The sequence below is a fragment of the Trachypithecus francoisi genome, unplaced genomic scaffold (genome assembly GCF_009764315.1).
Source record: "Trachypithecus francoisi isolate TF-2019V2 unplaced genomic scaffold, Tfra_2.0 Lachesis_group4, whole genome shotgun sequence".
NCBI lineage: Eukaryota > Metazoa > Chordata > Mammalia > Primates > Cercopithecidae > Trachypithecus > Trachypithecus francoisi.
The window spans coordinates 119,974,410-119,995,046 of record NW_022681469.1 but is presented as its reverse complement, the minus strand read 5'-3'; the positions used below and the strand labels follow the sequence as shown (position 1 = coordinate 119,995,046).

The 20,637-nt window shown below is 44.3% G+C and overlaps 1 protein-coding gene across 6 annotated transcripts in view; it reads right to left on the bottom strand.

The window, feature by feature from the left end:
* Positions 1 to 20,637, bottom strand: part of GTF2I (general transcription factor IIi) — a 115,041-nt gene that overhangs the window by 13,553 nt on the left and 80,851 nt on the right. For all 6 annotated transcript variants that reach the window (XM_033192904.1, XM_033192907.1, XM_033192905.1 and 3 more), the window contains 10 exons: positions 17,821 to 18,004; positions 16,522 to 16,580; positions 14,646 to 14,717; positions 13,202 to 13,385; positions 11,568 to 11,626; positions 6,273 to 6,344; positions 4,868 to 5,051; positions 3,844 to 3,902; positions 2,696 to 2,770; positions 695 to 796 (listed from right to left, as the gene is read on the bottom strand). In XM_033192904.1, coding sequence (XP_033048795.1) covers positions 695 to 796; positions 2,696 to 2,770; positions 3,844 to 3,902; positions 4,868 to 5,051; positions 6,273 to 6,344; positions 11,568 to 11,626; positions 13,202 to 13,385; positions 14,646 to 14,717; positions 16,522 to 16,580; positions 17,821 to 18,004 — 1,050 coding nt within the window. The remainder of the gene's footprint in view (positions 1 to 694; positions 797 to 2,695; positions 2,771 to 3,843; positions 3,903 to 4,867; positions 5,052 to 6,272; positions 6,345 to 11,567; positions 11,627 to 13,201; positions 13,386 to 14,645; positions 14,718 to 16,521; positions 16,581 to 17,820; positions 18,005 to 20,637) is intronic.

Below are 20,637 nucleotides of genomic sequence, written 5' to 3'. Positions count from 1 at the left end.
AGCCTCCTGAGTAGCTGGGATTACAGGCATGCACCACCACGCCCGGCTAATTTTGTATTTTTAGTAGACACGGGGTTTCTTCATGTTGGTCAGGCTGGGGTCGAACTCCCAACCTCAGGTGATCCGCCCGCCTCGGCCTCCCAAAGTGCTGGGATTACAGGCGTGAGCCACCGCGCCCAGCCTTATTTGTGCATCTTTAAGAAGAAATAAAAAACGCATAATCTTTTACCAGGATATGACTTGACAACTACTCCAGTCCTGATACATAAGCAAACTGTTTTAGTACATTGCTTTTATGTTGACTACAAGTAAGTGAACAAATGCTGAAATAAAGAAAAAACAAATGAAAACCCCCAAAATGCCCTCATAACTTATAGTGTCTACTACATGCGAGGTATGGTTCTAAGTACTTCAAATGACAGTACTTATAATCCTCATAATAACCTCAGAGAAAGAAAGTAATGTTATTACCATTTTGCACAAAGGGAAAATGAGGCAGGGTGCATTCGCCTGCCTAAGTGGCATCGGATTTGAACTCAGATCTGAACTCAGGCAGCCTGGCTCTATGGGCTATTCCTTTAACCTCTGATATATACTGACTCACCAATAAGAACAATTCACCTGGCAAAAGGAAACACGATTAACTTATTCTATTTAAAACGATGAAAGAAAGAAAAATAAAACGCATATTTACCAAAGGAAAACTCTCTCCCTCGTGGCTTGAAGGGAACGTTAGAACCATTAGTCTGGGTAGGGGTTCGAACAGCTGAGGTTTGAGGATTGTTGTTATTAGGGCCTAGAGGAGAGTAAAAATAATGATAATCAATACACATTCAATGACGTAAGTGTCTCTAGGTTACGATCTTCAAGTCCAGCCTGTGCCAGAAAACAAACCTAGGTTCAAATTGAAATGGGTATTCTTGTCATCCTGCAAGTTCCACAGAAACCATTTTTCTATTTCCACAGAAACCCATTTTTCTTTTCCTTTCTTTTTTTTTTTTTGAGACAAAGTTTCACTTTTGTTGCCCAGGCTGGAGTGCAATGGCGCAATCTCGGCTCACCACAATCTCTGCCTCCTGTTTTCAAGCAATTCTCTTGCCTCAGCCTCCTGAGTAGCTGGGATTACAGGCATGCGCCACCACGCCCAGATAATTTTGTATTTTTAGTAGAGATGGGGTTTCTCCATGTTGGTCAGGCTGGTCTTGATCTCCCAACCTCAGGTGATCCGTCTGCCTCGGCCTCCCAAAGTGCTGGGATTACAGGCATGAGAGCCACTGTGCTTGGTCCTAATTTTATATTCTTTTTTTTTTTTTTTTTTTTGAGACGGAGTCTTGCTCTGTCGCCCAGGCTGGAGTGCAGTGGCCGGATCTCAGCTCACTGCAAGCTCTGCCTCCTGGGTTTACGCCATTCTCCTGCTTCAGCCTCCGGAGTAGCTGGGACTACAGGCGCCCGCCACCTCGCCCGGCTAGTTTTTTGTATTTTTAGTAGAGACGGGGTTTCACCATGTTAGCCAGGATGGTCTCGATCTCCTAACCTCGTGATCTGCCCGTCTCGGCCTCCCAAAGTGCTGGGATTACAGGCTTGAGCCACCGCGCCCAGCCTAATTTTATATTCTTAAAGCCTCCCAGGCCCCGTAAACCTGGATCTGCCCTTCAGGAAAGGCTGATCTTGTATATAAGACAGATCTTCCTCTGATCTTTTCCAGAAGGAGGAAAGTAAAGGGTTCAATATATTTTTAATTCTTGGCATTTTTTTAACAGAAATAATTAATCGGGTGTAAGTTGCCCAAGGATGCCTGTTGGCTGTCATAGGAGAAAGCCGGCTCTCTGAAAGGATACTAGATGACTAAATGAGGACTTTTGCGCCACTCAACACCAGTATTGCAAACTCTTATTTAAAAACTTGACACCTGGTATATAGAGAATGATCCTAATGCAGTGATTTCCTTCTGCATTTATGAAGAGATGGAAGAAATATCCATACTTGACTGTTGGTTGGAGATTGTCTTTAGTATTGTATGTAGTATTTTAACACTGTGAGCCTGAAAAGATGAGAACCAGTTGGGCATGTTGGCTCACTTGAGGTCAGGAGTTTGAGACTAGCCTGGCCAACATGGTGAAACCACATCTCTACTAAAGATATAAAAATATCCGGACTTGGTGGTGGACACCTGTAATCCCAGCTACTTGGGAGGCTGGGGCAGGAGAATCACTTGAACCCTAGAGGCAGAGGCTGCGGTGACCCAAGATTGTGCCACTGCGCTCCACCTTGGGCAAGAGAGCGAGATTCTGTCTCCAAAAAAAAAATAAAAGAAAAAGAAAATACTTTCATTCAAAGCACTGCTGTTTAAACCACCCTGAAACTTTCTTTCCTTAAAAGAATAGAAAAAAAATGAAGAGGAAAAAACAAGATAAAACATTCCACGTGATTCTGCACCCTTATTTGTTATGATAAAGGAAAAGCATTTCAGGGCTTTTCTTGGGAGCAGTTTATGATGTGATCCATGTTATCTTTTTTCTATTAATGGTTTAAAAATTTTCAATGAGAAACATTCAGAAATGTAGCTTTAACACAGGCAGCTGTTCACAGGTAAAGCTAGTTTGGCTAATGTCATCCGTATAAACACATAGCTAGTGAACTGACACAATCAGTAAACTAGAGAATGAACAGAAACATACCGCGGACTGGCCCTTACCTTCCACAGTGACCTCAATTTCGGGAACCTTTGAATTACTCCCAGGACTTCGTGGTCTTTTGGGGGACTGCAAAGCTGTAAAATAAACAGATTTCCTTTTGTATATTGTAGGGAAAAAAATACAGAAGGAGATGCTTTATAAGAGCAGAGTATTAAAATTCATACAGTTTGGCTCTTTTCTTTTTTTTTTTTTTTTTTTGAGACAGAGTCTTGCTCTGTTGCCCAGGCTGGAGTGCAGTGGCCGGATCTCAGCTCACTGCAAGCTCCGCCTCCCGGGTTTACGCCATTCTCCTGCCTCAGCCTCCGGAGTAGCTGGGACTACAGGCGCCCGCCACCTCGCCCGGCTAGTTTTTTGTATTTTTTAGTAGAGACGGGGTTTCACCGGGTTAGCCAGGATGGTCTCGATCTCCTGACCTCATGATCCGCCCGTCTCGGCCTCCCAAAGTGCTGGGATTACAGGCTTGAGCCACCGCGCCCGGCCCAGTTTGGCTCTTTTCAAAGAAACCTGCAGAATTAAACTTGTAGTGTAATCCTCCACAGGGGGCTCAACAAAGCTGTGAAAACATGAATGAACTAGGATTGCAAATGTGACACTTCCAATGGAATGTTTTTTTTTTTTTTTTTTTTTAAAAAAAAAAAAGAAAAGAAAAGTAAGTCCATTAAATAAAATACCTTAGGCTGGGAGCAGTGGCTCATGCCTGTAATCCCAGCACTTTGGGAGGCCGAGGCGGGTGGATCATGAGGTCAGGAGTTTAAGACCAGTCTGACCAACATGGTGAAACCCCGTGTCTACTAAAAATACAAAAATGAGCCGGGCGTGGTGGCACATGCCTGTAATCCCAGCTACTCAGGAGGCTGAGGCAGGAGAATGGCTTGAATCCGGGAGGCGGAGGTTGCAGTGAGCCAAGATTGCGCCACTGCACTCCAGCCTGAGCAACAGAGCGAGATTCTGTCTCAAAGATAAATAAATAAGTAAATAAATAAATATATAAATAAATAAAAATAAAACAAACAAAATACCTTAAAAAGCAAAGTAAACAACTACGAGCCCCACAAAGATATCGGCCGATTCCATATGATCTAAGGGATGCGGATAAAGGGTGTCTTAGTGTACACAAATAGGATACGGAGTACACGTCGCCTCTTACCTTTAGTGTTTATTTTACTAGCCATCCCAGGAGGCAAGTAGGAAATAACTAGTTCAGGTCTAGAAAGAAAACCAAGAAATGTTACAGAAGCCAGTACAGTGGTGGTCTCACAGCCAGTAAAATGGTCGTGATGTGACCAGGGTTGTTTCTTTCTAAAGGCGTTCACAGAATCATCCTGTAACACAACAGTAATTCCTAGTGTTGTGGACAAAAGACCCTGACTTTTCCTTCCCGTGACTAGTAAGCCATTTTATGAAGAGCAAATAAATGACTCTTGTCATGAAAAAAAAAAAAAGAAAAAAGAAAAAAAACTAGTGTACTTTCTTCAGCCATTAAAATTCTGCAGAAATGTAGATAAGAAAATCAATCATTAGGCCGGGCATGGTGGCTCATGCCTGTAATGCCAGCGTTTTGGGAGGCTGAGGCGGGTGGATTACCTGAGGTCAGGAATTCCAGACCAGTCTAGCCAACACGGTGAAGTTCTGTCTGTTCTAAAAATACAAAAATTAGCCAGGCGTGGCAGCGCAAGTCTGTAATCCCAGGTCCTTGGGAGGCTGAGGCACGGAGTTGCTTGAACCTAGGAGGCGGAGCTTGAGTGAGCCGAGATTGCCCCACTGCACTCCAGCCTGGGCGATAGAGCAAGACTCCGTCTCAAAAGAAAAAAAAAAGAAAAAAACTCAATCATTGATATTTAGTTGCTCTCAAGATTGACCAGGAATAACAGAGCAGATAAAAGCCAGCAAATTAAACTTCCATTCAGGCATACTGCGAGTCACCACGGGGCCTCGCGGTGACGCAGCGGTGGCCGTCGTCACCGTTTTCCTTGCACTGATGAAGATGATTGAGTATGGGCTGGGTGACTGCAGAGGCGATGGACAGTACCAGGACTGCAGCTCACAGCCAGGCTTTGCCATCAAGGACTTGACAGCCACGCCTGTCACTTCCAGCTTGAAAAACATTGTAACGGAAGTGTCATTTTATTGTTTTAATTCCAGAAACGACTACAGTGGCAAATAGAACTTACTTTTTAACAACGAACTTGATTTTATTACTCCCGCGGACGATCCTTTCAAGTCGTGGAATTCCAAACCAGGTAGGGCTTCGGAAGGGAATCCCCTCTGGCAAGCCTTCCACATACAAGAACTCCGGGTTTGATTCAAACACGGGATACGGTACTTTCACTGCCTCGGTGAGTCCAAGAGCTTGAGCTGAAAGCGGAAGAGAACGTAAGTTGCGGAGGATAACATTTGACACAGACATTCTTTTCTTTGCATCTACATTCTCGTGCACAGTATGGACAAGCTCCCTACAATCAAGCAATATCCACTTCATATTGAAGGCATTTTGCTTAGGATATGGGGCAAATCTGAAGAACGAGCCTAAAAAATAAGTGCTTTTAGGAGGAACATTTTAACACTTTCAATCAAAAGGAGAGTTACGTTATTAGTGAAAATGACCTCTGTGCTCTGGGCAGAAATGACCAAAGGCCATTCCACACAGCAGTGGCGCCTGCTGGTCTTTGCGTTATCATCGAGAAGCAGGGTGTCTGTTCACAAACGGGTGGCGTCTACGATACAGCTAAGCCTCAGTTCGAGTGGTCAGAGGCAGGGTAGTCAGGACTCCTGATCTGGGACAGGAAACGTCAACCCCAGGTATTGAGATAATGGATAGGAGTGCCCCGGGAATATTGCTAGCACTGCCCACTCCTTACTTCCTTCTCCATGACAGACACACCCAATCAACTGAAACACTCTTGCTGAGCCTCCTCAGAATCGTTCTCAAGACAGCACTCCAGGAAACCGCTGTCAACAAATCTAAGCTGAAACAAATGATGAAACCTATTTGCCACATGGGTGTTAGCCAGATGAGAAGTACAAACAGTGGAACTGAGACTTATCCCAACGCCTCCCTTCCTCTCCCATTCTGACACGTGTGAGAAAGCGGAATCCGAGAGAAATGAAGTCATCTGCTTGGTTTCAGTAGCAAGTGCAGTGGTAGAAAGAAACAGAAACCCAGTTTCTGGGACCTTCCTTCTTTAGGTCCTGAACTTTTTTTTTTTTTTTTGAGACAAAATCTCGCTCTGTCACCCAGGCTGGAGTACAGCGGCGTGATCTCAGCTCACTGCTCAAGTTCAGCCTCCCGGGTTTACGCCATTCTCCTGCCTCAGCCTCCCGAGTAGCTGGGACTACAGGTGCCCGCCACCATGCCCGGCTAATGTTCTTGTATTTTTAGTAGAGACGGGGTTTCATCATGTTAGCCAGGATGGTCTCAATCTCCTGACCTCCTGATCTGCCCACCTCAGTCTCCCAAGTGCTGGGATTACAGGCATGAGCCATCGCACCCAGTTGGTCCTGAACTTCCATACCTCTATTCAGACATGGCCCTTCGCTGATATGTTATTAAAGACATAAATATTGGCTTTTACTTACCAAATTTCAAATTAAAAATCTCTTCCACTTGCTTCCGTAGCTTGGTAATTCTGACATTCCAATCTTCTTTGACTGGAAAACAAAAGGAAACCCAATTAACTGTGTTATTTATCAGTGCTGTGGCAAATCAAAATGGACTTTGCTAGAACGTACCCTTGTTTGCAGTGATTCTCTTAATTCAGTTTTGTTAAAAGCCAAAATTTGGGGTCTTAAGGAAAAGAATAATTTCCGGTACTTGCCAAATATCAGAAAAATTGCAGAAAGACAGAATTTATTTATTTATTTAGAGACAGAGTCTCACTATGATGCTCAGGCCGGAGTGTGGTGGTGTGATCTTGGCTCGCTGCAACCTCTGCCTCCTGGGTTCAAGCGATTCTCCTGCCTCAGCCTCCCGAGTAGCTGGGATTACAGGTGCCTGCCACCACACCAAGCTAATTTTTGTATTTTTAGTAGAGATGGGGTTTCATCATGTTGGCCAAGCTGGTCTTGAACGCCTGACCTCAAGTAATCCGCCCACCTTGGCCTCCCAAAGTGCTGGGATTACAGGCATGAGCCACCGTGCCCGGCCTAGAAAGACAGAATTTAAATTTAAGTTGACATGGCAAATAAAGTGAAATTTGTCCACATGAAAGAGCGCTCAAAATCAGTGCTTCTCACACATTGCTCCTTGGAGAAGTCCCTCAGCGAACTTGGTCAGGGCAGGGAGGCCAGCTGCGTAAGGTTCAAGGGCTCCCACACCAGTTTCAACACGAAGGACTTTGCTTTTATTTGCTTTCTCTACAGGCAATCCTTGTTTTATCTAACAGATGTGTGCCTAAAAATCCACATAAAGCAACACTTCACTAATCAAAGTGACTTTTCTCATCAGAAATCAATGCTAAAGGGATGGAATTCATGTGGGGTCGGAGTGGACGGAAGCCTGAGTGGGTCCAGCAGACGGAAACACAGCTGCCAAGTCTGGCCTGGCCTTAGCTGCTGCTGCAGGAGGCGTGAGGAACTCTGCCTTCTACGATGTGGTGCTGGACAGAGAGCTGTCTGTCATCTTCGACCAGTTCCATGGCATTCAGGACACTGTGATAGGGGAAGGAACTCACTTTCTCATCCCACGGGAAAAGAAGCCAATTATCTTTGACTGCTGCTCTTGACCACATAAGGCGCCAGTCATCACCGTGAGCAAAGATTGTCACCATCACACTGGGCGTCCTCTTCCTGCCTGTTGCTGGCCAGGTTCTCCCATCTTCCAATTATCGGAGAAGCCAATGAAGAGTGTGCTGCCGTCCATCACCGCAGAGCTCTTCAAGCCGGGGGTGGCTTGGGCTGACGCTAGAGAACTGATCATGCAGGGAGAGCTGGGCTCCAGACAGGTGAGCAATTAACTTCAGAGCAAGCAGCAACCTTTGGGCTCCTCCTGGATGCTATGACCTTGGATCTGACCTTCAGATTTCGGAGCAAGCAGCAACCTTCAGGCTCCTCCTGGATGGTATGACCTTGGATCTGACCTTCAGGAAGGAGTTGGTAGAAGCAGTGGAACCAAAGAGGTGGCTCAGCAGGAAGGAAAGGGCCAGATCTGTGGTGGCAAAGGCTGAGCAGCAGAGGGCGGTGGCCATCATCTCTGCCAAGGGCAACTCCAGGGCAACGGAATTCATCACCAGCTCAGTGGCCACCGCAGGTGACGGCCTGATCAAGGCCACAAGCTGGAACCATGGAGGACACTGCATACCGGCCCTTCAGCTCTCAGAACTCACCCCCCTGCCCGCGGGGCCGTCCGTGCTCTTCCAGCTGCCCCAGTGAAGGCCGCCCTGCCCCAAACCTCCTCCAGCCAACTGGGCCACAGCACCATTGACTTTTACCACCGCCTTCCTTCCGTCCCCACCCCAGAAATCACTGATTTTTCACAAATGGCTTAAAACAATGGACATAAAAGGAAAAATCACTTCAAAAAAAAAAGAAAGCAATGGTAAAAGACCTAGGAGATGTCACTCAGCATCACCCACAGTGACAGTGGGGCACGTTTTCCTACCCAGAAGACAACCATTACCTTTTAAACATGAAAAAAAAAAAAAAAAAAGTGATTATAAAGACATGTAGAATATCGCTGATGTGGACAGAATGTTCAGGTGTGGAGGAGGTGTGGATGAGGACGGAGGTCAACTTGGAGACACTGCAGTTTGACTGGAGTGTTCCTGGATGACGAAAGGAGGGAAAGAGAGAAAGAGGAAAGGGGTCGGGGCGGGGGGTGGAGGGTTCGCCTCGGTGTGGAGGTCATCTCTGATTGCTGACAAACGCAGTGGAAAATGTTGGAGAAGGTCTGACGTTATCGCTAAAGGTTGGTGGTTTCAAAAAATCTTGTAGAATTTCCTTTACTTTAAAAGAAAACTTAGCATCTCAAGGGTTGAATGTGAGTTTTTTTTTCCCTGTGGATTTCATAGTAGTCCCTTCAGCCACAGAAAATACCTCTGGTATGAACCACATTTGACCACCAATAAAGACCTCGGACTCTTCCTCTGCAAAGGTCAAGCGCCTCTATTACCTGCTCAGCCTCCTCTTCTGCCCTGCTCCCCACTCCCCACCTTGTTCCTCCCATGCAGGACTTCACGGTCTCCTCACAGAGCCAGGTGCCACCTCCCACTCCATCACATGCCTGGCTCCACTGCCTTCTCGTGTGACATCTCCCTTTCACCAAGCTGAGGACAATGTGCACCTATGGTGGGTTTAAGCAGACAATTCTGATGGCCACAAAGTTCTTTTTTTTTTTTTTTTTTTTTTTTTGTGACGGAGTCTCGCTCTGTCGCCCAGGCTGGAGTGCAGTGGACGGATCTCAGCTCACTGCAAGCTCCGCCTCCAGGGTTTACGCCATTCTCCTGCCTCAGCCTCCCGAGTAGCTGAGACAACAGGTGCCCGCCACCTCGCCTGGCTAGTTTTTTGTATTTTTTAGTAGAGACGGGGTTTCACCGTATTAGCCAGGATGGTCTCGATCTCCTGACCTCGTGATCCACCCGTCTCGGCCTCCCAAAGTGCTGGGATTACAGGCTTGAGCCACCGCGCCCGGCCCACAAAATTCTTTTGTCATGTGGTCTGTGACTTGAATTGTCCTGTCCAAAGACTCATAATGCATGTTCCATACAGGCAGGCCAAGTAAGGTGTTGAAATGAGGAACTACCAAGCACCTTTAACTTCTTCCAAGATTTTTTATGAATGGGACAAAGTCAAGTGCTGTTAGTGATGGCGAGAGTGGAGAATCTCCTTCTGGTGACGGCTCCTGCACTCTCGTGACGATGGCGGTCTGGCACTGCTCCAGTACCCAATCCTTGCAGTGACTTCTATGGTGCTTGCACATTGTTTATATAATACAGGCTTCGCATTCTCAGTTTTTGCAGTCACTGTCACAACCGCCCCTAACAAAAGCAGTGACTGCACTCCTCAAACCTTGAATTTGAGCTTTGTCTTGAGAAATGAAGGTTTCTACAGGTTTCATCACGTTCAGATTAATCCAAACTGAAGATCTACCTCCAGGAAGATTTTTCTTTCTCTATTACTTGCCTGAGCAAAAAATGTGTCCCTTCCAATCTTCAATTCTTCACCAATACTTTGATTCCTTGACCAAATCAAAAGCATGCTGAGGTGAACCTATGAGTTAAGCATTGACTTTTATCTTCTCCACTGCAGGACTCCTGGACCAAGATAATTTTGTTACCCTACTACAGAATTCCTCAGCCACTTTCCATGCCATAATCCACACAACATCTATTTGGCACACTGACTGACCTTCACTAATGGCCACGAGGTACTGTGAGAGCTCAAGGAGCCGTATTTTAGGGCACAGGCATGAACTCAACATGAAACATTTGTTCGCCTTAGTATTCATGAGCATGTTTAACTGCACAAATCTGTAAACACCTGATACACACAAAAATTTCATACTTGAATTCAAACACTTATTTCCTGACAACAAAACCTTCACACTCCAGGGTATGGCCATTTATTGGTTCTTGACAATTGCAGTTCCTAAAGTGGTTGATGATCTGCAAATTGTGGTCACTTACTCTGACATTACACAATGGTAAACAAAAAGACAGAGGTCAGGTGCAGTGGCTCACGCCTGTAATTCCAACACTTTGGGAGGCCAGGGCAGATGGATCACCTGAGGTCAGGAGTTCGAGACCAGCCGGGCCAACATGGTGAAACCCGGTCTCTACTAAAGATACAAAAATTAGCCGGGTGTGGTGGCTTGCAACTGTAGTCCCAGCTACTTGGGAGGATGAAGCAGAATTGCTTGAACCCAGAAGGTGGAGGCCCCAGTAAGTTGAGATCACACCACTGCACTCCAGCCTGGGCAACAGAGTGAGACTCCATCTCAAAAAAAAAAAAAAAAAAAAAAGATAGGAAAGAAATAAAGGTACACTTAGAGCTCTAATAAAGAAAATAACATCATTCACTGAACAGAGACTTCTTAGATCTTTCCTATTAGGCTGTGATATTTGTGTGCAGGTCAGAGTTACAGTCTTTGCCATTTTAGGAACAGGATACATATGAATGAACATTAAGGTCTAAATGTATATAGTAGCTACTATCCCCGGGCAGTTGAAGTGTCTGAAATGTGGCTACTTGGAACTGAAATATGCTGTGAGTATGAAAGACGTGCCAACTGTTAAATAAAGAACATGAAATAAAGACCGTGAAATACTTCCTCGTGTATTTCTTTATAATGATTACAGGCTGAACTAGAACATGGACGATTACATGCGTGGCTTACATTTGTGGGGCACACCGTCTTTCTCGTGGACAGCAGTGGTCTATGGTCAAAGCTTGAGTTATCTGCGAACTGCAGGTGTTCACATTGATAAATCAAGGAGTGCCTGGATTGAGCTTCTGCAAACGATTTTTTGGGGAGGCGGGGGAAGGAAGACTTCCATAATTTTAAAAGACCAACTTTTAAAAGCTTAAAAAGTATTGATCTGTGCTTTTTTTTTTTTCCTGAGAGAGTCTCGCTCTGTTGCCCAGGCTGGAGTACAGTGGCACGATCTTGGCTCACTGCAAGCTCTGCCTCCCGGGTTCACGCCATTCTCTTGCCTCAGCCTCCTGAGTAGCTGGGACTACAGGTGACCACCACCACGTCTGGCTAATTTTTTTGTATGTTAAGTAGACACGGGGTTTCACCGTGTTAACCAGGATGGTCTCGATCTCCTGACCTCCTGATCCACCTACCTCAGCCTCCTGAAGTGCTGGGATTACAGGCGTAAGCCACCACACCCGGCTGATCTGTGTTTTTAAAAAAAGATTTCACAATTAGTTTACCTGGTGTATTCGTTCTTGGCTGAGTAACTTCAGTGGTACTGTGAGTCAGAAGTTCTGGTCTGTAAAAACAGAGTTGATATTAGTAATAAAGCATTTAGAGGAAACTCACAGGCCTTTCTCACACAGCTGTGCACTGCCAATTAGTTTTAAATATGGTGCATTCTGCCTTCGTTTTATAGTGAGAAAAAATCATTTCTGTGACTTGAGTTTATTTTGAAAATGGCAATTTTCGGATATTCGGGTGAGACCTTCAAAGTCATCTTATATTTAAGATAAACAGGTGACAGTCACTTTTCCCCCACACCAGCTCAATTCTGTTTCTGTATCTTAGATGAACTGTCTAGCACAGCCAGAAGCAGCTTGCTATAGCATCTTAAACATTTCCTATCCGTTATAACTCAGTCCCAACAAACACACAGAGGCACGACCCCAATCAGTAAGCAAGGTTTAACCCTTCCACATCCCTTCAATGAGTGGAGAGAGGCCTTCTGTTCCTACTCCCGCCCCCAAACCACCCACTGTGTTGCCCTTCAAAATCAAGCCAGAATTACCTTTCTAATGGGCAGATCCAAATTATTTTCAGAGGGATCTGCTTCAAGACCATTTTGTGACTGCCTCTGCTTTCGTAGGATCTGAGGACGTCCTCTACTTGCCCACCCAAGCCGATCCATGCAACCCCATCACGCCCACGTGGCACTCCTCACTCCACACACAATGGGGGAGTTCTGTGGCTACGTGGGCATATTCGCCACCTCCTGCCCCTACTCATATGATTTCCTTCACTTGAAACACCTTCTGTCCTTCCGGATGCACAAGTGACCGAGCTGGATGTGCCATCCTTGCCTTCTCCCCTAAAGATGCTCAATAACACTTCATTCCGTTTTTCTTTTTTTCTTTTTTTGAGATGGAGTCTCGCGCTGTTGCCCAGGCTGGAGTACAGTGGCACACTCTCGGCTCACTGCAACCTCTGCCTCCGAGGTTCAGGCGATTCTCCAACCTCAGCCTCCCGAGTAGCTGGGACTACAGGCTCCCGCCACTGCGTCCAGCTAATTTCTGTATTTTTACTAGAGATGGGGCTTCATCATGTTGGCCAGGCTAGGCTTTTTTTTTTTTTTGAGACGGAGTCTCACTCTGTCCCTCAGGCTGGAGTGCAGTGGCACGATCTCGGCTCACTGCAACCTCCGCCTCCCGGGTTCACGCCATTCTCCTGCTTCAGCTTCCCGAGTAGCTGGGGCTACAGGCACCCGCCGCCATGCCCGGCTAATTTTTTTTGTATTTTTAGTAGAGAAGGGGTTTCGCTGTGTTAGCCAGGATGGTTTCGATCTCCTAACCTCAAGTGATCCACCCGCCTCGGCCTCCCAAAGTGCTGGGATTACAGGCGTGAGCCGCTGCGCCCAGCCTTCAGTGCATTTTTCTTTGTATGAAGGCCCCAATGACAGCGTTCTTGTTAGACCCAATTTTGCACATCTGATGCTTATACTAATAAATACTGGTTCACTAAGTGAATCTAAATATTAATGCCTTCATTGTCAATATAAAGAGGTCATGATAAGGTAAACAAAAGGCCCTTCTTCATCAAATTAACCTCTTCTCAGGGAAGACACCGAAACTATTTCTGCAGATTATCATCTTACCTTTTAATAACAAATTTAATTCGATTGCCCACTTGAATGATTTTTTCCAGCCTTGGGATTCCATACCATGAGGGACTTCTGAAAGGAATGTTTTCTGGCAGTCCTTCCACATACAGATCATTCGGGTGTGCCTCAAATTTTTGGTACGGTACAGCCTTGGCTTCAGTGCTCCCCAAGGCTTCCGCTGGACAAAAATCAAAGCAATTCAGGAGACTACATTTGTATGGAAATCAGATTTTAGTACAATCCAAAGAAAGGCAGAGGTCAGTTTTGTTTTCATTGAAAAAAACTCTTTCTAGAAACATATTTATTAACTATTGAATACATTTAATGCAGCAAAGACAAGTAGAGATGACAGATCATCAACAGCCAGATTTTGGCAGATTTAAGTGTCCTGGTCCTAAGACAATCTTAATAGCTCTGAGATCTTTAAAAGATTAAACTTTGTTTTTCAATATCCTTAGGAAGAAAAGAGAGAAAGAAAATCATCATGGACAATAAAGGACACAACCTAAATACTACCTGGAAGCAGCCTTTTGCTACTAACTGTTCAGGACTGTAATTACCCTCCTCCATCGGCTGCAGCAAACTGGCACATTTCAGACTACAGTTTCATCTGCATGGCAACCAGATCAATGTTCTTTACCCCTTCAACCTCATGAGCATGCCATTTTAAAGGAAATAACTTTCCACAAATAATTCATGGAATGGGGGCCAGGTGCGGTGGCTCATGCCTGTAATCCCAGCACTTTGGGAGGCTTAGGCGGGTGGATCACCTGAGATCAGGAGTTCGAGACCAGCCTGGCCAACATGGTGAAACCCCATCTCTACTAATTAGACAGGCGTGGTGGCGGGCACCTGTAATCCTAGCTACTTGGGAAGCTGAGGCAGGAGAATTACTTGAACCCAGGAGGAGGCTGCAGTGAGCTGAGATAGCACCATTGCACTCCAGCTTGGGCAACAGAGTGAGACTCCCTCTCAAAAAAAAAAAAAACAAAAGCAAAAAACAGAAAACTAGAGCTGAGTCTTATTCACTGTATTTACTTTCCTAAAATAAAACAACATTTTAAAAAACATTACTCAGGCCGGGCGCGGTGGCTCAAGCCTGTAATCCCAGCACTTTGGGAGGCCGAGACGGGCGGATCACGAGGTCAGGAGATTGAGACCATCCTGGCTAACATGGTGAAACCCCGTCTCTACTAAAAAATACAAAAAAAGCTAGCCGGGCGACATGGCGGGCGCCTGTAGTCCCAGCTGCTTGGGAGGCTGAGGCAGGAGAATGGCGTAAACCCAGGAGGTGGAGCTTGCAGTGAGCTGAGACCCGGCCACTGCACTCCAGCCTGGGCGGCAGAGCGAGACTCCGTCTCAAAAAAAAAAAAAAAAAAAAAAACATTACTCAGTAATACATTTTCGTTGAAGTGGTAATTTAAAAAAACAGACTTACCAAATTTTTTGCAGAAAAGTTGATCCACCATCTTTCTTAATTTAGTGATTCTGGCATACCATTCTTCCTTTACTGTCAAAATAACAGTAATACAAGTTTTCTCAATTTAATGGTTTTACTAACTTTGAATATTAAATATTATTACTATAAAATAAGAGGTATAACTTTTCCTTTTCCTGTGACTAAAATTATTTCTAAGATTTGTGGCCAGGCGCGATGGTTCATGCATGTAATCCCAACACTTTGGGAAGCTGAGGCAGGCGGGTCACTTGAGGTCAGGAGTTCAAGACCAGCCTGGCCAACATGATGAAACCCCATCTCTAGTAAAAATACAAAAATTAGCCAGGTGTGACGGCAGGCACCTGTAATCCCAGCTACTCGGGAGGCTGAGGCCGGAGAATCACTTGAACCCAGAAGGCAGAGGTTGCAGTGAGCTGAGATCATACCACTGTACTCCAGCCTGGGCAACAGAGTGAGACTCTATCTTAAAAAAAAAAAAAAAAAAAAAGGCAGCATAATAAAATTATTCTTAATTATTCTTAAGATTCTAGAATGTATTTATTCCTAAAACAATGCTGACACTGTACAAAAGAGGAAGAACGGAACATTCATTACAGCTAGGAAAAAGCAAAACTCAGTGTATTTAGGAACAGCTAGCAGGTAACACTTGCTACAGGAAGATTAGGGATATGATCTTGCTGTAATCCTTCCATCTTACTAAATATCAACAGTGTGATTCCATTCTGTTTTGTCCCCACTCCACTCCACTCCAGAGCAAAAGCAAGAAAGAAAATCAATTCTATTTCTATTTCTTTTAAAATACATCTGGCCGGGCGCGGTGGCTCAAGCCTGTAATCCCAGCACTTTGGGAGGCCGAGACGGGCGGATCACGAGGTCAGGAGATCGAGACCATCCTGGCTAACACGGTGAAACCCCGTCTCTACTAAAAATACAAAAAAAAAACTAGCCGGGCGAGGTGGCGGGCGCCTGTAGTCCCAGCTACTCGGGAGGCTGAGGCAGGAGAATGGCGTAAAACCCGGGAGGCGGAGCTTGCAGTGAGCTGAGATCCGGCCACTGCACTCCAGCCCGGGCGAAAGAGCAAGACTCCGTCTCAAAAAAATAAAATAAAATAAAATAAAATACATCTAACAGGCTGGGCACGGTGGCTCATGCCTGCAATCCTGGGAGGCCGAGGCGGGCAGATCACCTGAGGTCAGGAGTTCGAGATCAGCCTGGCCAACATGGTGAAACCCTGTCTCTACTAAAAATACAAAAATTAGCTGGGCGTGGTGGCGGGCACCTATAATCCCAGCTACTCAGGAAGCTGAGGCAGGAGAATCGCTTGAACCTAGGAGGCGGGTTGCAGTGAGCTGAGATTGCACCACTGCACCCCAGCCTGGGCGACAGAGCAGGACTTTGTCTCAAAAAACAAAACAAAACCAAATACATCTAACAATCAAGAGATAATATAAATGGCTCCATGCTCTAAAAGGAAACCTTATGTCCTGTACATCATGGACATTCAATGAATGCTTGTTCCATTGACTCGTGTAGACTTCAATAATGAACCGTTCAATGCATTATGCCAGATAAATCTTGCATCAAAAGTAGAACACATATTCTTCTTTTACTTCTGTCTACTCATAAATGCAATATTTACATGTATTTACGATGGGTTAATAAAAAGAAGATGCACTTATTCTTCTAGAAATTATTAGACAGAATTTTGACAACATGAATTCTCCTGTAATGGCACATAATTAATAGTTAGAGACATATTATTTCATATGGAAGGTAACATAAAGAAGAAATCAATGTCAAGTGTGAAATAATTATGCACATAATCCTCTGATCTGCCTCGAGATTGAAGACCGACCTCCTGAAGCTGGTTTATCAAGCTGTAAATCTTCACGTGTTGAATTCAGAAGCTCATGTCTGAAAGGTGAGAATAAATACTCAATATTCACTAGGCAATATTCAGCAAACTAATAACTACTAGTACATATTTAACATTTAGTCAGCAAGGCTGGTTTCGAAAAGAAAAGATAATCTGGATGCTTGAGCACAACTACATCTTTTTTTTTTTTTTTTCCTGAGACGGCGTTTTGCTCGTTCCCAGACTGGAGTGCAATGGTGTGGTCTCGACTCACTGCAACCTCCACCTCCCGGGTTCAAACAATCCTCCTGCCTCAGCCTCCCAAGTAACTGGGACTCCAGGTGCCTGCCACCATGCCCGGCCGATTTTTGTATTTTTAGTGGAGACGAGGTTTTGCCATTGTTGGCCTGGCTGGTCTCGAACTCCTGACCTCAGGTGATCCACCCGCCCTGGCCTCCCAAAGTGCTGGGATTACAGTTGTGAGCCACCACACCCAGCCTACAACTAAAGATTAATTTGCGGTTTCTACAGAGTAAAAAGCAAAATAATAATTGCAAATTGTCTAATAAGATGCCTCATGGAGTAGGTATCCTCACAAGTAAAGAGGTAACTTTGCAACCCACAGCTCTTTGAAGCATATTAAAAAAATCTTAAATGGGATCCTTTAATGTCACATTGCATTCAAGACCATCTTCCTCCACACATCTATACAATCAATCATATATTCCCACACACGCTTTAAAAATCTTAGGTCTATGAGGGCAAGGTGGGCAGATTATCTGAGGTCAGGAGTTCAAGACCAGCCTCGCCAACATGGTGAAACACCATCTCTACTAAAAATACAAAAATTAGCCAGGCGTGGTGGTGCACGCCTGTAATCTCAGCTACTAGGGAGTCTGAGGCACGAGAATCGCTTGAACCTGGGAGGCAGAGGTTACAGTGAGCCGATATCACGACACTGCACTCAAGCCTGGGTTCCAGTGTGAGACTCCATCTCGGGAAAAAAAAAAAAAAAATCTCAGGCCTAAAAAAAAGGCATGGATTCTATGTTCTTTGGCAAAAGTAGCAGAAAATTGTGAAAGAAAATGTCAGTTGCATGCCAGTCCAGTGCAGGCACTGTTCATGCTTCAAATGCCAACCCTGGATGACTGATGCAATATTGGACCCACATAAGCTAAAAAGGGGAAGATAAAAATACACAAAATAACTTAAACTTCATCACATAGAACCCTAGTGGTGAATGAATATTTGTCAACAATAAAAAAGACGTATTACTCAGAAGAGAGACAAGAGTCTTACTTCTTAATCACAAAACGAATCCTTTCCTTTGCAAGTAATATCCTCTCAAGGCGAGGAATTCCATAAGTAGATGGCCTTCTAAAAGGAATTCCTTCAGGAAGTCCTTCTACGTAAAGGTCTTCAACATGAGACTGGAAAAGAGGGTATGGGATCGTCACCGGACCTTTGGCTTTTATGGCTTGAGCTATAAGGACAAAAAGAGAAGGAGATACTATTTAAACACGATTTGTGGAAAAGAATAATAAATCATTGAATCTGTATTGCTCTTTAACTTTTTTTTTTTTTTTTTTTGAGATGGAGTCTCGCTCTGTCGCCCAGGCTGGAGTGCAGTGAACGGATCTCAGCTCACTGCAAGCTCCGCCTCCCGGGTTTACGCCATTCTCCTGCCTCAGCCTCCCAAGTAGCTGGGCCTACAGGCACCCGCCACCATGCCCGGCTAGTTTTTTGTATTTTTTTAGTAGAGACAGGGTTTCACTGTGTTAGCCAGGATGGTCTCGATCTCCTGACCTCGTGATCCGCCCGTCTTGGCCTCCCAAAGTGCTGGGATTACAGGCTTGAGCCACCACGCCCGGCACTCTTTAACTTCTATAATTTGATCTTTACTTGTTATTGTGATTGAATCAGAAGAAAAACACTATGAGGGTAATAGAAAGAACACAAAACTTCTAATATTCTGTTTATCAAAGCCGGCAGTGAAATATCCCATTACTTTAAGGCAATGTGAATACAGCCAGACTTTCTACAGAAATCTGAACCACATTACAAAGCCAGAAAAACATACCAGGTAATATCATTTAATACATATAGTACTAAATGGAAGAAGTAGTATTTTAAAAACATAAACATCAGTGTAACCTTATTGGACTTATAAAAATAATTTCTGTTAAATAATAGAGGCAGGCTGGTCACAGTGGCTCATGCGTGTCATCCCAGCACTTTGGGAGGCCGAGGTAGGTCAATCACCTGAGGTCAGGAGTTCAAGACCAGCCTGGCCAACATGGTGAAACCCTGTCTCTACAAAAAATACGAAAATTAGTCAGGCATGATGGTGGGTGCCTGTAATCCCAGCTACTCGGGAGGCTGAGGCAGGAGAATCATTTGAACCTGGGAGGCAGACTTTGCAGTGAGCTATCGTGCCACTGGACTCCAGCCTGGGTGACAGAGCAAGACTCCGTCTCAAATAATAAATAGAAATAAATAAATAATTAACAGAAGTGGAAGATTCTCCTAAACTACAACATCTCTGCTAATATTTATTTACCCAACAGTAAAATAATACAACAGCTATAAACAGTCAAGAGTGTGGGGAGTATTAAAATTAAACATAGCATGTGGACTCCCATCAGAAAAGCTCCATTTTTTTTCCATAATTGTGTGTAAAAGTCTATTTGCTAAACATTAATATTTGTACTGAAACTTCAAGTGTACCATATTACACATTAGCACTGAGTTAGAGTCAATATCCTCTTTTGTACACTAAACTTGAATATCGTATTTATGTCACAATGAAAATATTGCTCTCTAAGGCAATTTCCATTAATATTGCTTTGAAATTATAAAATGTGAAGATGTTTTTATAATTTCACAGCAGTTGAACATTATTTATTGTCTTGTATACAAAATAATCTAATAAATCACCATCACAACAAAAGCCCCACAACATAACCTGTTTGATTTCATGAAAAGCACTGACATTTATGTAACTGATACAGTACATTTGCAGTGGTGCGATCTCGGCCCATTGCAAGCTCTGCCTCCAGGGTTCCCGTCATTTTCCCGCCTCAGCCTCCCAAGTAGCCGGGACTACAGGCGGCTAATTTTTTCTATTTTTAGTAGAGACGAGGTTTCACCATGTTAGCCAGGATGGTCTCAATCTCCTGACCTCGTGATCCGCCCACCTCGGCCTCCCAAAGTGCTGTGAACCACTGCGCCTGACCCCCCCTAGAGCCTATGATCTTACCACTAGGTTACAGTGCTTCCAGGTAGCACATGCTATGAGGTTTTTGCTTCAGAATGAACCAATAAAGAACACAGGGCTGGGCGCAGTGGTTCACGCCTGTAATCCCAGCACTCAGGGAGGCCGAGGTGGGTAAATCACCTGAGGTCAGGAGTTTGAGACCAGCCTGGCCAACATGGTGAAACCCCATCACTACTAAAAATACAAAAATCAGCTAGGCATGGTGGCGGGCACCTGTAATCTCAACTACTCAGGAGGCTCAGACAGGAGAATTGCTTGAACCTGGGAGGCAGAGGTTGCAGTGACCCGAGATCGTGCCACTGCAGACTAGGCGACGAAGGAAACTCCATCTCAAAAAAAAAAAACAAAAAAACAAAACAAAACAAAGGGCAAAAAAGGTGTAAGCTATTAAAAACTGGGAGAAACACTAAGAGAACCTGAAGTAAATCGCTAAAAATATGGAAAATTTGTTGAATTCATTAGCAAATTTACTCTAATTCTATTTTTCATTGAGGGGTAAGTCATATTACTCATGATGAAGAAAAAATGTTCATTTTAAGTTTATTAACACAAATACCATCAATATGGCTTACTGCGTTTAAATTTTCACTTATAGCAACTCAGTTAAAACTGCATATCATACAATTTTACAGCTTGCTAGTTAATGGCAAAGTTGTCATCCAAATAAAAATGATAATAACAGATGATAATAAAATTGATAATAAATATGATAAAAATAAAATGACTTATTTTTAAATCATTTTAAATATTTTATAAAAAAATAAAAATGATAACAAATTGCGAATTTCTTTCATCATTACATAAAGGTGGCTGTAGGATAGAATAGTAAAAGGACAAAG